This window comes from Dipodomys spectabilis, unplaced genomic scaffold, assembly GCF_019054845.1.
Source record: "Dipodomys spectabilis isolate Male_0828 unplaced genomic scaffold, ASM1905484v1 ptg000006l, whole genome shotgun sequence".
NCBI lineage: Eukaryota > Metazoa > Chordata > Mammalia > Rodentia > Heteromyidae > Dipodomys > Dipodomys spectabilis.
In genome coordinates this window covers 13016374-13033437 of record NW_024870683.1, presented here as the reverse complement: position 1 = coordinate 13033437, position 17064 = coordinate 13016374, and the positions used below count along the sequence as shown (strand labels likewise).

The 17064-nt window shown below is 38.9% G+C and overlaps 1 protein-coding gene across 1 annotated transcript; it reads left to right on the top strand.

Moving 5' to 3' along the window:
- Positions 1-237: 237 nt before the first annotated feature.
- On the top strand, positions 238-12465 carry Aldob (aldolase, fructose-bisphosphate B). Its single transcript, XM_042696261.1, has 9 exons — positions 238-345; positions 4126-4247; positions 4966-5177; positions 6057-6111; positions 6892-7052; positions 7897-7980; positions 8985-9159; positions 9559-9758; positions 11974-12465. The coding sequence occupies exons 2-9, from the start codon at positions 4136-4138 to the stop codon at positions 12067-12069; spliced, it is 1095 nt and encodes a 364-aa protein (XP_042552195.1). The 5' UTR covers positions 238-345; positions 4126-4135; the 3' UTR covers positions 12070-12465.
- Positions 12466-17064: the final 4599 nt, after the last annotated feature.

Here is a 17064-nt window from a genome sequence, read left to right as displayed (position 1 = left end):
ACAATCCAGTGTCTAAATTTCCTCACTCATGAAAAATGTAAGGTCTGAAGTAGGAACTGCATAATCTAAAAATGTCTTTTGTGGCTTTAACAGTATATCAAGCATAGTGCATGTGAGCATGGGTATTACGAACTGGTTGCTTATTAGCCAATCAGAGATATTGAATTAATACCTCCCTATTGGTTGGTCTAAGATAAAGAGGGAAGGGCAAAACTTAAAAAAAAAAAAAAAAAGACTGGGATGAGACCTCTATAAAAACCATGTGTTCCCAGAGACCCGTCCATGTAGCAGCTACCACTTCACTGCCAGCTTCTAATACCTAAGAGGACTCTGCTCCCTCAGACTGTAAGTAAAGAAAGTTCCTTTGGAAGCCTAGGCAGTTCCAGTGAACGTGAGGGTAATGATAGGGCTAAGCCTGGACAGGGGAAGGTTTGTTTGCCTTTGTTTTTAGGGAAATCTTGGTGTCTAGTAAGCAGAACTACTCATTCACACCTTTCTTGAAGGTGACAAAATACTCTGGCTTGATTGCCACTTCCTGTTTACCTGTGTGAAACAGTTCCAAGTCTTTATTCTAAGAAAAATAACGTGTGTGTGTGTGTGTGTGTGTGTGTGTGTGTGTGTGTGTGTGTGTGTGTGTTCAATTTTATCTTGGTTTGGTTTTGTTTTAGCTTTTGAGACAGGGTCTCATTTTGTATCCCAAGTTGGCCTTGAACTTGCTAAATAGACCAGGCTGGCCTCGAATTGGTCCTCCTTCCTCAGCATTCTGGCTGGTAGGATTATATGTACTGTCCAAATAACTCAATCATAACTTAGAAAAGACATTGGATATAATCTTCCTGGGCCTCAGTTTACTTATGCCTAAAGTAGTAGACTCTAAGGTCACTTATAACTCTATCTTTACTATTCATATAACATTGTCCTAATTTGTGTATGTAGATTACCTCTCATATATACATATATATATATATATATATATATATCTCACATGTGTATATCTATCTATCTATCTATCTATCTATCTATCTATCTATCTATCTATCTATCTATCTGTATCTATAGACAGATATGTGCTCAGTAAGAAATCTAGAATGAATGAAGTGAAATGTGAGGTTTTTCTCATCTTATCCTACACCCCAGAGGAAAACCAAGACTGATTACGGATGGCCTATGTAGATGTTCAAACAGTATACAAGTATGTCTTTTTTTATTTCTTAGTTAAAAACAGGGTGATTGTATGCATTGCATAGGTCTCTAAAACTTTTTCCTTTTTTTCATTTAAAAATATAATGTGAACAACTTCTCAATACACTTTAAAAATAGTTGACTAGAGACTTTAGTGATTACAGATTTAGGGAAGTAAAACTCAGGGCCAATCAATTTCCTTTCCAGGTTGGCCTCCTTTCTCTGAGTGGTGAACATTGGCCTGTGACCCTGTTTTATGATTAACAAAGGGACAGTATTTGTGCTGATGTGGTACAGACCTTTAGTCCCTCTGTAAAATTTAACTTACTGCAAACAGAATGCGTTTGACTTTTCTCTGTTATTCTGAGTCAGCATACCCAGATAAAGAAAACAGATCAGTAATTGAAACATTGAAATCTTTAGGTGAGTTTTTTTTTTTTTAACAAATTGGAAAAAAAAATTGGAAAAAACAAAATTGGAAAACAAATTGGAAAAAAGTTTGCATTTGGGGTCTTTGCTGCCATTGTTATTTTTACTTGTTTTTATTAGCATATGTTAATTATACAAAGGGATTTATTATGATTTTTTCCATGCACATATAATAACTACATTTTAAGACATCTTCATGCCTCTCGTGCAAATTCAACAAGTACATTTTGAGTTGCTCTGGTGTTCAGGGCATTCACGGGTTACATGTGAGTTACTTATTCATAAGACAACCAGAGTAAATATTGTCACCATTTAGTTCATGGTACACTAAGATGCAGCAAAGTTACTTGACTTGCCCATGGTTACACTTATGGGAGGAAGAGTTGGTCTTTGAACACAGGTTGGTCTGACTTAATAACAATAAATCTCTATGTAGATGCAATAGATGTTACAAATTGTTCATGTCTGTGTTACAGTGACTCACAGCTTGAGGGCTTTCTGGCCAATTTCTTTCACCAACCCCACGCTTTCTTTTGAATAGAAAAGATCATCATCATCCCTGCTTTCACTGTATTTAATGTCGGTATAATTTGTGGAGGGGAAGGGGAAAAACAAATCATTTAAATAGGGATATAGGTGGACCCATTGCAACAATGAGATGTACAAGTCATTATGTCAAAAACAAACTTTACAACTTTGGTGGGGGGGGGGGAGCAGGGAGGATTGGGTGGAGGGGCAGGGGAGGATGGGAAGGGATAGGAAGGGGAAACAAAGGAGGAGGCTACAATGCTTGATAAGAAATGTACTCACTATCTTGCCTATATAATTGTAACCCCTCTGTACAGTATTTTCACACACACAAAAAAAGAAACTAATAAAGAAGCTAAGTCTCTTATCAGTCACAAAAAAAAAAAGAAAAGATCATCATCACCCCTTATCCCAACTGTGGACCTTATTACTTGAGCAGATAATTTATTTATTTTATTATTATTTTTGTTTGGGTCCAGTCGTGGGGCCTGAACTCTGGGCCTGGGCGCTGTCCCTCAGCTCTTCAGCTCAAGGCTAGCGCTCTACCACTTGAGCTACAGCGCCACTTCCGGCTTTTTCCTTTTTGCTTATGGTGCTGAAGAATGGAACCCAGGGCCTCATGCATGAAGGGCAAGCACTCTACCACTGAGCCACCTTCCCAGCCCTTGATCAGATAATTTAAACTCTCTTATTTTCTCTTCTAAGCAGTTAAATGAGAGGACAAAAGTAACTATTTTCTAAGATTATTGTAAGGAATAAATTATATGGTGCATGTCAAATAGGTAGAAACCTTGGAAATAGCTATTTTTTCCTTTGCTTAGTTGAGGAAACTTAAAAAAAATCATTTTGACCTTTGTGCAAATGGATGTACTGAGAGGGAAAATTTGTACTTTGGTTTGAAGTCAATACTCTCAAATTGGATTTTGTCTGGTTGAAAACAGGAGGTCCACGCCCAGAGCTAAAGATCTCTGACTATAATAACAAAAGTTAATTTATAAACAGGGCAAATTCCATCTGCCAGTGTCTGGGATATAATAGAGCCTTGAAAGATCATCTTCTCTAGAAACTGATTCTTACTAGTTTTTCTTTGTCCTCCTGTGAAAGCATTATGGGTCCATTCCTTTGGCTAAAACATAATCTCCTCTTGAAGTAGAGAGTAGCAAGTACAAGGTCATCAGTTTTACCTTCTTGAGAATTATTCAGTAGACATTGACTCTTTCTATCAAGGGCCAGGTATTAGAAGCCTGCCCTGAAGATATGCAGAAAATGTGAACAAGTGGGTTTGTCATAAAAGACAGGACTAAGTGGGTATCACTGTCTCATGCCGGTTTGGAATCTTGAGCTACAGTCTCTCCTTGCTAAAGCAGCAAAGCTTAAAGTCACTGCAACCGAGATTATCATACAGTGTTAACAGCCTCTATAGCCAGAGGAACCTCCAGGCTCTGAAGCATTTAGTAAAAATCTTCCCTGGTCTTAATCACCAAATCTCACTCAGAGGGTTGAGTGAAGGAGACTTGTGCCTCAGTCTCTCTAGCCTAAAGTAAAAGGTGTTAACTTCAAGGCCATGTGTAGGTTTCTACACTCAAACTGTTTCCTGGAAAAATAATCTGCTGGAAGTGCAGGCTAGAACCAAGTGGGGGATAGTTAGAGAGGCTAGCGGCCTCACTGTCCTGTTCTTTAGCCAGTCAGGGCATCCCTTGGCAACAAAAATCCACAGAACAGAGAGCTGGTCCATCATTGAAGTTGTCTTTCTTTGTTAGATTTTAGTGGTCTTAGTGATCTTAATGATCTCCAAAATGTCCTCGAAAGCATTCTGTTTAGAATCACCATGAACACTGGTCATCTGGCCTTTATCCATTGTGACTACTTGCAGCTACTCAAGTGAAGTAAAACAACAAACTTATTTGTTGATCCATCTATGAAAATGAGCCAGAAGCATCACGGTCACCAATTTTCCATGCATGACCCTCTTGCATTTTTTTCCAGACCTGTCACCATGGCTCACCGATTTCCAGCCCTCACCCCAGACCAGAAGAAGGAGCTCTCAGAAATTGCTCAGCGCATTGTTGCTAATGGAAAGGGCATCTTGGCTGCAGATGAATCTGTAGGTGAGTGTGGGAAACAGGTCATACAACAGCGTTCTCTCATTTTCTGATAAGCATTTTTCCTCTTGGAGGAAGTAAAGATTCATGTACACATGAGTGGAAACAAGACTCAATGAGTCCCATATGTCTAGCAGACAGAGTTAAGAAAACCATAGGGGAAGAGACTCCAAGGAGAGAGAGGTCATTTGAATTCAGTCAGTAGCAAGACCAGGAACTCAGGAACCTGGGTGAAGTCAATGAGAATTTAGTTTAAAGACCAATCTAGGAGTTCAGGGAATGTCTGTATCATGAAGTAGGGCAGAATATGACTGCGGGAATCCCATGCTGGCACAGGCAGTGCTGTGGCAAGTTTGCACAGGCCGTCCTGAAATGATACATACTAGAGTCAAGAGCCTGCATCCTTCCTTCCACTGCAAGTTCATCCAGTGAGACTGAGAACTAGATCAAGGGAGGGCTGGGGCCTGAGGGACTTCCATATGCATCTGGATCCAATGGTAGCTTCTGTCCTGGTCCCTATACATGCAGCAGTACATTTCCAATTCATCATGACAGGTTTGTACCCTGAGAAACAAAAAAAAAAGTCAGAAGCTATGAACATTTAAATTTAAAAAAAAAGAGAGAGTCTTGCTGGTGAGAATATTGACTAAGGTGGCAGGAAAGTCCTGGCTTATTTCTTAACGCTGCCTTCACCACCCCAACTCTCCCAACTCTTACCCTTTAGGCACCATGGGAAACCGGCTGCAGAGGATCAAGGTAGAAAACACCGAAGAGAACCGCCGGCAGTTCCGAGAAATCCTCTTCACTGTGGACAATTCCATCAACAAGAGTATTGGGGGTGTGATTCTCTTCCACGAGACCCTCTACCAGAAGGACAGCCAGGGGAAGCTGTTCAGAAACATCCTGAAGGAGAAGGGAATTGTTGTGGGCATCAAGGTGAAATTTTTCATCCATACTTCACCCTGGCTTCCTCCTAGGCACAGGCCAGAATGGTGGCCAGGATAGGGCCCACACCCAAGGTTCTTAGTGTCTAATTTCTCACTCTTTTCCATCATCATCTTTCCATGGAGAACCAGATTATCTCTTAGACTTTTCTTCCAATGTGTTCATCTTTCTTGTTTTTTTTTTTTTGTATGTGTTCATCTTTCATTCAGGTTTTCTACAAAATACTTCATCTTTTTACATCTGTACCTCTTATTAAAATATGAGTATTTATATCTTCCTCATGAAGTTCTTACAATAGTGAATTATGTTTTCAAAACAGTTCCTATCACATAACTGTTCACTTAAGAGCAGCTCCTTTTAGTAAAAGCATTTGCTCTTCTTTTAACTACGTCTTCTGTTTCTCCATGAACTTCTCTGGTGAAAACCAGTGCTGACATAATTTACAATTCCAAACACTCATTCCATCTTCAGCACAACCTGTGGAAGTAGACTTGGTTATTATCTTTATTTTAGAGAGAAGTAAAAACAGAACCTCATGGCATAATATAACTTTGTACACAGTCAAGACTATCCAACTCTTCAGTTCAAGGTCTTCTGCTGTTTTGAGAGTAGAGGTTGGACCCTTATTTTCTTTACTTCCCTCTTGTCAGACCACAATGCCTGGCAGGAGTGAGTACGCAGAAAATGTCAGAATTGACATTCCTATACTGCTCCTTCCAGGAAACATTCGTTCTGCTGTGCACTGAACTGCAACCCTCAGTGATCACCAATTCACTCCTTGGTTTGTAAAAGCAAGTCACCGGGAGCCCTCCTTGTGTTTTACTGATACATGAACTCTACTAATTTCTTGTTAATTATTTGCACCCACAGTTAGACCAAGGAGGCGCTCCCCTTGCAGGAACAAATAAAGAAACCACCATTCAAGGTAAGGATATTGCCTACTCTTATGAGTCACCCCTATATGTTTAGAAATGAAAGCTAGTAAAAAAAAAAGGGGGGGGGACAAGTTTTTAAAAATACAAAGATTACAGTGTTTTTAGAGCCACTCACAACTAGTTTTCAGTCCCAGCATCTCGATAGAATGATAATGTGACATTGAGCCACTCACCTTAAAATAGGATAACAATATCTACTTTGCAGAATTGTTGTAGGACTATATACAATGTACATAAAGTGTGTGTCATAGTACCTCTCAGAGAAGAAACTCTGTACTGGGAACAATTTTAAAAGAACAATCCAGCAGCAGTAGAGAGGAAGCCTACCAAGTTTTGGGCTCAAACATTTGAAATTGAATCCTCATTCCATTACATGCCAAATAATTTTGCAAAGTACTTTATTAACAGGTAGACCAATATTATCCCCAACATTGGTTTAGCTAAGCAGAATTTGAATTCTAGCGGTCACTCGTTAGCTGAAAAAACTTCATGGTAAAGTCCCTTAATCACTGTGTACCTCATTTTCCTCATCTGTAAATGAGTTTATTATAAATTCCCTCTATTCTACATATTGAGTATCCATTATGTACATCAAAGCCATAATTATTAAGTTTTGGGCCCAGTATTATGCTTGACACTTGCGTGCTTAGATGCTGTTAATTCTCAAGGTCTGAGATTGAAAGTTAAGAGAGAACTTCACTTCTTCATAGGCCCCTCATGAACCAGATATTGGAGTATAAGGATATTTTTCTGTCTTTTGTGATTTGCAGGACTTGATGGTCTCTCAGAACGCTGTGCTCAGTACAAGAAAGAGGGTGTTGACTTCGGAAAGTGGCGTGCTGTGTTGAGGATAGATGATCAGTGCCCCTCCAGCCTTGCTATCCAGGAAAATGCCAATGCCTTGGCACGTTATGCCAGCATCTGTCAGCAGGTATGGGAATCTGCTTTTCCCTTGGACAAATAAACAGCAGACCGAAGCTTTCTTTAGAACTTTTCGATTTTACCATAACCTCTCAAATCTCATCTCTTCCCTCACTAGTATATTCTGGTGCCAGTTTTGTTCTATCACTTTTGCTATAATCAAGTATACAGGGAAACATTTGGTTACACAAGCCAATTAGAGACTCACTAAGTGGTGGGTGCAAAGCCAATGCCATCAACTGCTTCCCTCTGTCCAAATCCTTAAGTCAAGTCTTAAAGATGATCAGGCTTTTGCTTGTTTGAATACCCTCCATAATGTCCAGGATAGTATCCTCTTCGATCCAGAGCTAGAAGATAATATTTCTGACCTAGTCCCAATCCACATAATTACCTGGAGCATGAAGGTTTGATACCAAAGTTTCCAACCAAGTATTTCTGGATCCAAGTTAAGCTTGGTTTGTTTCTGTGGATACAATGTTGCAGTTACAGGAGTTTAAATCACCTGGAAATTTCCAGTTAGAACTGTACATTCTGCTTAAATTCCTTAACTAACTCACACTGTCCTAAAAAGTTGCCATTAAGGTTCTGAGGTAGCTAGAATAGTTTCTAGAGTAAAGTCCAGAAATGAAAGGGTTCTATTTTTATCCTGTTCCTGAAGCCTTTCCTTTATCCTTACTGTCCTTCCTGGGCTAAGGCACAAATCTCACTAGACACTTTACCAATTTCTTTTTACCACCTTCAACTCCATAAGGGCTTCATTTTACACCAACTACATCTGTTGACTCTGCTCCAAAGGAAAGGATCACATTTAGCATGGATTCACTTATCTTCCTTCCTTCCATTTTCTCTTTAAGAATGGGCTGGTGCCTATTGTTGAGCCAGAGGTACTTCCTGATGGGAGCCACGACTTGGAACACTGCCAGTATGTCACTGAGAAGGTACTTGGTCTTATGTATAAAGGCACAAATTCCAGTTGAAAAAAAAATCTTGTCTTAAGAATCAGCTGTTACTCAGAATATAAAGAATGTCATATTTGAAATACCCTTTAGCTCAGAATTGTTACATAGTATGGAGCTTGTAGAGAGGCACTCATCAATTCTCCTTTTGGGCATTTAGTATGTGGCTGTTATGAAAAAGAATTTGCAATATGAAGGCTTAGGTTGGAGAATCTGTTTTCCCACAGTGGGACCTAGAGAGTCATATTATCTCCTTTGGACCTCAGCTTTATTATGCATATGCTAAGAATTTTTTAAATAAGACCTGAGCTCACTTGAGAAAATGTAACTAGAACTTACATTGTTCACATTTAACTTTCTAGTCACAGTGGTTTGGAGAGTGCTTTTCCTCAGGCACTGTGAGAAAACATAAAGCCACTAGAGTTTAATTACTGCACTTGCAAAATTATGTAGCTGAAATGGGATAGGAAAGCACTGTAGTCTCTAAAATGTATGTTCTTTTAATGACCTTTCAGCTTCTATGACAGTGAAAAGTAGATGTCACCAACTAGCTAAATAAGTCGCATTAGAGGGTACACTGATTAAAGCAGTACAGGGAGGAAGAATCTCTAGGGGAAGCTAGAGTGCAGGTAGTGGGGAGAGGTAAGCTTGTGTTTAATAGCTATAGTACTGACTAGGAGAGACATAAAGGCTGATTCAGAAGCGTTATACACACACACAGAGGAGAGAAGATGAAGGGAGGGGTTAAGGGATTATAATAAAGGGGTTGAGCTTGTTCAAAGTACACTGTATGTATCTATGGATTCTCTACAAGAAAACCCTCATTTACTATTAATGTAAAACAATGAGATTCATAAACCAAAAAGCTGTGGTCACACAATACATTGGAATTCCTTCAGTTTGCATTCTTGTAGTATAGAAGTACCACCATCTAAAACATTTGGTACTGATTCTGAATACACTGATTTGGATCACTTGTCCTTCAGGTTCTGGCTGCCGTCTACAAGGCCCTGAATGACCATCATGTTTACTTAGAAGGCACCCTGCTAAAGCCCAACATGGTGACTGCTGGTCATGCCTGCACCAAGAAATATACACCACAGCAAGTGGCCATGGCCACCGTCACAGCTCTCCACCGCACCGTTCCTGCGGCTGTTCCTGGTAAGACCTTGCTTCTCTAACTCTAGGTCTCAGTTCTCATCCTTTGAAAGCCCCACAAGTATTTGTGTTTGTATGGAGTCTGCTTCTGTGCTTGAAACAAGATACCAGCCATCTCAACAAGTGTCCAGCTCTCCTACTCCACAATGACAAATATCCTGAGGCTCACACTCATTTATATCTCCTCAACATTTCACTCCTCCCTTATTTATTAACGCCCTCTCTCCTTAACTTGCCTAACCTCAGCAAAGGCAAACTGACTTCTATGATGCAGTCCCATGCAAACCAAGTACAGAGAAGTGAAACCTACATTTCTTTTAGGCTCAGTGTTTGCTTTCTCAGGCACTCAGGCAGGGTACATAAGGTGGGACTAATACAGTGGAATGGCCTTTCTCCTTCCAGGCATCTGCTTTTTGTCTGGTGGCATGAGTGAAGAGGATGCTACCCTCAACCTTAATGCTATCAACCTGTGCCCTCTGCCCAAGCCCTGGAAACTAAGTTTCTCTTATGGACGGGCCCTGCAGGCCAGTGCACTGGATGCCTGGCATGGCAAGGCTGCAAACAAGAAGGCAACGCAGGATGCTTTTATGAAACGAGCTGTGGTAAGATGCTCCTCCCTCTTATTTATGTGGTCAAGTTGTTATGTGGGCCTGACATTCTTGCATAGAGAAGCATTGGTTTCTTTAGGTAAGGAAGGTTTTTACAGATAGTGTCTACTGGACATTTTAAAACTTGTCATGAGAGATCTGTAGGAAGACTGGAGCTACAAAGAGTTGTGATTATCCATCATGCTAAGCAAGTTGATAACAGCAGTTGGAAAATTTCAGCAGGGATGATTCAGAAGGAAGAAAAGGACCAAGGGGTGAACATGGGATGCCTTATATCAAGAAAAGGTGAACATGAAAATCAGCAATTAATAATTGGATGAACCAAAGATCCTGGGAAGAAATAGAAATGACTTACAATAGTAATATGACAGGACTAGAAAAGGCCTTTGGATTGGTGTTTAGGAGCACATCACTGATCCTCAACAAACCAGTTCTTAAAAGGAGAGAGAAGAGAAGGTTCCTGTTTAAGAACTTTGTCAGAAAAGGATTCCTAAAGATGATCAGGATAAATGAGCACCAAAAATGGGTTATTCAACTAGAAACCATTATTTTTAAAATAATTTCTGTGAGCCAAACAAATGACTAAGGAAAACAAGTCAGGCACAGCCATTTCTTTCAAGGAGCTGGGAATTTTAATAAAACAGGAAAGAGCTTGGCATGATTAAATTACAACAAAAAGGAGCCTAAGGAGAGAATAAAGATTAGGGGACAGATATTCTTGAAGACAGAAATCTTGAGGATATGGGTGTACATGATACTACATATTCCTTATGGGGGGCATGGTTGGTTGTAGACAAAGGTGAGCGAAAGACAGCAAAGAAGAAAAGAGAATGGGGCATGATTGTAATAGGTTTGGTAGAAATGAAGAGATAAAGCACTTGATCACCAATTACTCCTTCTGAGAATGATAAAAAAAAAAAAGAAGATTTCAATCCTGACAGTGGAGAAGGCAAAAATAGGTGTTGAAGGAAATCATCTAGAAAATTGACCAGACATTATGGCCAGACATAGCCAAGTATCAAGTAAGGGGCAGCTGAAAGGAGAATGGATTTGTGGTTCATTAGCTTAGTTCTTTCCTGAATTTTCCCCACTACTCTCTTAAAACCTTAAGAGAGATTCAGATTCCGATTCAAATGGGCATCCTCCAGGTAAGTGAGTACAGTGTTTACAGGAGGGAGAAGAGTGGTGAATTTTAGTGATAGCTTCCCCTGGCTCATTGATTGTAGAGGAGTACCAGCACAGGATCCAAATTAACCGCAAGTTTGGAGATAAGGCTTTAAAGGAAAGGAATGCCAAAGGAGGATGGAAAGCCATTTCTGATACATTAGAAAAGTGTAAGCCATTTAGAGATTAGCACTTTTATTTGGTGATAGGACATGGGACATGTATGTGGTGGCAAGTGGCCAACACACAACATGGAATAATAATTCTCAGTGCAGGTTGGAAGGGCCATCCACAGAGAGAAAGAAAGTAGGATTTCTTACCTAAGACAGTAGTGCTCAAGCTCGAGTATGTCCCCTGACCACCTCAGTGTTTGTGAAAATGCAGGTTGCAGTCTCTCCCACTGATTTCTTACTCAGTCTGGGGTGAGGCCACAGATTGTTCATTTCTAATAAGTTCCTAAGCAATGCTTATAGTTCATGAAAGACTCTTTGAGAACTACTGATGGAAGATGTCAATGTCATGGAGCATCTTGGAGAGAATAGACAAAAGCAACAATGAACTAGAAGAAATGGTACCACTGAGTGGCGTTTGGCTAGCACTATAAAATTTCCATAAATTTACCATTCCTAAGAATGTAGGTGGGGAATCAAATGAGACTATGTAACAGCTACATAAAAATTATATTTTCTTGTGGACAGATAGAACATGGAAAAATTTTAAAATAAGTATTTTCTTAGAATAGCGTTCAATACTGTATGAGTGGGAAATTTCTTAGCTTTAACTTCTAGTCATTTTGCAATATGGTTGGGACTAAAAAGAGTTTTTTCCCAGTAACTGACACAAACATCAGGCTTGCCAAGGAAATGATAGAAAAGTGCAGATTAAAAAGTAGAGATAACATATTCTGGAAGGAAGGAGTGCCTGCAGTCTGATCATGGAGGAGAGAGAAAAATGAAAGTGTAGGTGGTTTCAAATGAGAACTAGAGAGGTTCAAGTCTGGTCTGTTTTCCTTAACTCCCTGTCCTTTCTTGTGCTTGTTTTGTAGGCTAACTGCCAGGCAGCCCAAGGACAGTACGTCCACACAGGCTCTTCCAGTGCAGCTGCCACCCAGTCACTTTTCACTGCCTCTTATACTTACTAGGCCCTGATGTCCACCAGCTGGGTTCCAGCTCTTCTAGTGTCTTGGTGGGAGGCCAAAGGGAGTAACCCTTCAACCACCCCTGGCAAGTAGACAAAGATCAGACTAACCGCAATAGAAATCTCAAATCAGTTACTGAAACATGAGTAGGTATGTCAAGCTTCTGACAAAATTTCACACAATAGTTTCCTTACATTTCCAGTTCACCATGTTCCAGAGTATTCAACCAAGGAAAGACTAGACTTTATTAAGAAAATGATTTCTTTGTCCAAATAACAATTTTTGAATAAAACATACAAAAGCCCACGGTGGAGAAGTGCATCTTATGAAAGTCATAGGTTGGTAGGTTATAGGAACAGTTGCAACTGACAAAGAAATAAAATGTTCTGTACAACAGCAGTGGGATTGGGGTTTCGTTTTTCCTTTTTTGTTAATGAACTTAGTGTATTTCATTATCTTTTACTCTACTGGGCATGATTGGCATTAAAGGCTGGGATTCTCAACTTTGAGTCCTCACTGGAAATAGCAGATTCTCAGGCCAAATCTTATCCCAAATAAATCAGAAACTCTAGATATGGGCTCCTTGGAACTACTAGACTTTTAAGAAATTCTCTTGGTGATTGTACTGAGCAGCCAAGTTTGGGAACACTAGTCTAATTTCAAGTTGGAGGGTATGAAGTCAGCTATCATGAACCATGGTTTCTTGAAACTTGTGGAGGTGGTAAGAGAGTACATGTGATGCTGATGCTTGGAGCATTCTTCTGTAAGTGCCCAGGCTTGGTGAAATAGAAGACTTTCCTCTATACAGTCAAGCATGCAACCTAGTTTTGCAACTAATAATGGTCATATTACTATAGTGTATAAACTTTCACTTTTCTTAAGCTATAGAAAAAGTATTACAGCACATCATATTTAAAGATAACTTTGAACAATATAAAAAGAATGATTAAACTGATAGAACCTGGGAAAAAGTGAAAAAGTAGAGGAAAACAAAGGGAGTCAGGAATGTTACATAAACTCGATAGGTTAATAAAGGAAGAGCTAGAGCTATGGCTTAGCTGTAGAATGCCTGTCTAGAAAGCACAAGGCCGAGTTCAAATTCCAATACCAATGAAGCACTAAAGGAAATGGATATACATCATTAAAAATGAATATTGCAAATTAGACTATAGATGAACTTGTCTTAAATACCAAAGATATATTTTAAAAGATAAATTAATACAAGTAAACAGAGGCAGCATAAGCATTTTAAAGGTATAAGATAGAACTAGGGTGAGGGTGTGACTCAGGTGGTAGAGCCCTTTGGCTAGCAAGAGCTTGGTCCTGAGTTTAAACCCCAGTACCGTTAAAAAAAAAAAAAAGCAGAAGTGGTCTTCTGAGGAGAAAGATATGGGAGGAAGGCACAAGAAAGATCATTCCTACTCATTATGCACCTTCTATAGCATATGGATGCTTATTTTATATGCTTGTCATTCCTTTTCTAAAAACAATATTCATCTAAACAATTTAAGAAAAGTCTAGCTTATTTAGACAAGGACTTTCACTTTATGTATGTCAAAACCAAGCTCAGAGCAGTTAAATTACTTGCCAAGAGTCACACTTGTAATGAAGAGCTCAGAGGATAGGATTCAGGTCTCTTTCTCTTATAATGGACACAGAGCCACGAGGAAAGGTGTGTGATGTAAGACCCTGGATTTGTAGATATCTTCCCTTAGGACGACAATAAAATTTGTCACTCAGCAAAATTATAGAGAAATGGAGTATGATAGTGGATTCCAACAATTTGCTGCCAGATTCCTTTGCTTAAAAAATTTATCTTCGAACTAATGATTTGCTTCATCTACTTTTTAACACTAATTTACTTCCAAAATTGTTTTATATGAAACTGAGCACAAAGGGCTCACACCTATAAGCCTAGCTACTCAGGTGTCTGAAATCCAGAGGATCTCAGTTTGGAGCCAGCCCAAACATTAAAACCTATGAGACTTGGAAGTGGCGCTGTAGCTCAAGTGGTAGAGCGCTCGCCTTGAGTTGAAGAGCTGAGGGACAACGCCCAGGCCCAGAGTTCAAGCCCCACGACCGACAAAAAAAAAAACCAAAAAACAAAAAAAAAAAAACTATATAGAGCACTCAGAACCTCAGCCATTTAAAAAAAAAAAAAACAAAAAAAAAAACCTATGAGACTCATTGCTAAAATAACCAGAAAAAAAGGCTGGGCTGGAAGCATGTCTCAAGTGCTAGAGCACTGGCAGTTCAAATTCTGGTATGAGAGAGAAATCAGACATTAACTTAAGAGGAATTTGAATACTATCAAATTCTGTCATTTGAGCTCTAAAAAAAACTTATTTGATTCCTTCCTTCCCCTATTTTATCTGGTGTCTTCAAATCTTTATCACAAATCCCCGACTGTCCCCGGAAACTATGCCCAGTCCTCCTCTTTCCCTCACAAAACATGAATTTACTTATTTGAAAAATATGAGTCACTTCAGATGACATCAATTTTCACCCTTCCTTAGTGAGACACTAGTAAATCTGACTTTTTTCTCAAATAAGAGGAAGGTCCCAAAATGCTAGGAACATCAATGCTAGAATTCATGTTAGCTCATCCAATAATTTAATCAGCTCTCCTCCCGCTGTTTTCTGTCTTCAACCTCTTGATTAGCTATTTTCCAAGACAAAAATGATCTCAATTTTATTTAATGGCAATCTACAGCCCTCTTTTTAAATTTAAATTTCATTTTGACAAATAATAATTGTGTGTATTTATCAGGCACAATGTTATACAACTTTCTTTATATCCAGACAAGTAATCTCCTTTATTCCTTTGTCAGATCTGGAAAACAGTAAAAAGAATGAAAAATAAGTTCTTGACACTTTTCTCAACTGAGACATACATACATTCAACAGCTGTATCCTCCCATTACTGTTATTTTAGAAATAATTTGTTCACTTGCAAAGGGCCTAATTTCAAAATAAACAAACATTAACCAATTAAATTTTACAAAGGCATCACACTGAATGTAATTATCGTAAAATCTGTCTGTCTTGGCAGCTGATGCTGTCCTCTCCAGAAACTATTTAACCCTCTGAGAAAGATCCCTTCTCGTCCCCATAAGCTGCTCTTATAAAAATCCTTTAATGGTTTCCTGACAACCATATCCAAAAATCTTCAGCTCTTCCTTCCTGTCCTCTGCAACACTAGTCCAGGTCACTTTCCTGTTGTCTTCTCTTTCTCTTCAAATTAACACTACTCATTCTATTTATAAGTGCTCCTCAAACCTGTCTGTACACATTCCCTTCACTTCAGCTGAATCACTATCATCTCTCAACTATTCTACTGCAAGGCTGCTGAGGTTCTTTACATCATACTTTTGAGACAATAATTTTGCATGGAAATTGTTTTTGCTTTTTTTGGTGGTACTGGGGTTTGAGCAAGCACTCTACTACTTTGAATCACACACCCCAGGACATTTTGTTGATTTTCTAAACAGGGTCTCACATTTAAGCCCAGAATGGCCCTGACTAAAATCTTCCTATGCAGATATCCCATGTAGCTGGATGACAAATGAATGGCATCATGCCCAGCTTTTTATTGAATGAGGGTCTTAAGAACTTTTGCCCAGGTTAGCCTCAAACTATGAGCTTCTTGATTTCCCTCTCCCAAGTAGCTAGGATTACAGGCATGACCACTGCACCAGGCTACACACACAATTTCTGAAGCATAATGCACACCTAAGAAAGGTCAAGAACTATGCTCCTAAATCATTTCCCTCCCATTCATATACAAATATTGTGTACTGACTTAAAATAGAGGAAATTTAGGATGTTTTTGTGTAGTATTTGGAAAGTACACAAGGGGAGTATTTAAGCAAAATGTTTCTTAAGCTGGATGCTGGTATATACAATGGTGTACGTTTTTTTTTCAAAAACTCAGACCTCTACAATCTAATACATACAGCATACTTAAATATACATCACCACAGAACCGTTAGGTAGAAGTCTGCAGAGCACAGTAACTTTCTTGACTGTGGCCTTCTTACCTCCTGCTACATTATTGAATCATCAAGCAAACAAGAGTTCAACCCTGAAGTTACAAGAGTCTGTCAGAATTCTTTACATGTCACCTCCACCAGTACACATATTAGTTAAAGGATCTCCTGTTGATATACTAACGTTTTCTTTTTCTCTTCTTTTAGATTCTTCCTTTCCCTCCCTAGAGCCCTTTACACAATTCTATCCTTTTCTTGGGAGAGAAGTGAACACAACTAGTTTAAAGTAAAAATCATTCTTTGGGCTAGGTTTTTTTAAATAAGCAATGAATGAAACGTGCAGTTAAGAGTTATCCACTGCTATTGGAGTTTTCAGTTGTCACTCCAAATTCACATCCTTGGTTGCTAAAATAGTTAATTATATAATTCTATTATGTCATACAACTAGAGCCCCAAATATGGTGAAGTATTTTTTTAAAAAGCACGAGAGTATCTCCTAAACAAGATTAGTATAAAATTTCAGTGAAAGACAAATGTTTTAATGTGCCTTCATTGAAAACACACTTTGCATTAAGTTTCTTAAAAATCTTGAGAACAGGTCTAGGGACTTCATTTCTTAGTTAAGTCTATAGTCTGGGAATGACTGGTAAAACTAGGATAGGTAGATAATTTTATTGAAAAGGTTGCAGTTTGTTACTTTTTTACACTTTTCACTATAAGACATTTTGTTTTGAAACCTTAAATGTAAAACTATAAATAATTTTAACTAAGGGGGTGAACATGTACATATACTTCCACATGCTCATGCACAAACATGAAAATTCAGAGACGAGTTTTAAAATTGCTGGAGTATATAAGAGGTCATTTGCTCAAACTATTAGAAACTTATATACTCAGAAACTAAACAAAATAGACTGTGTGTGTGTGTGTGTGTGTGTGTGCTGGTAATGGGTCTTAAACTCAGGGCCTGAGTGCTGTCCCTCAGATTTTTTGCTCAAGGCTCATGCTC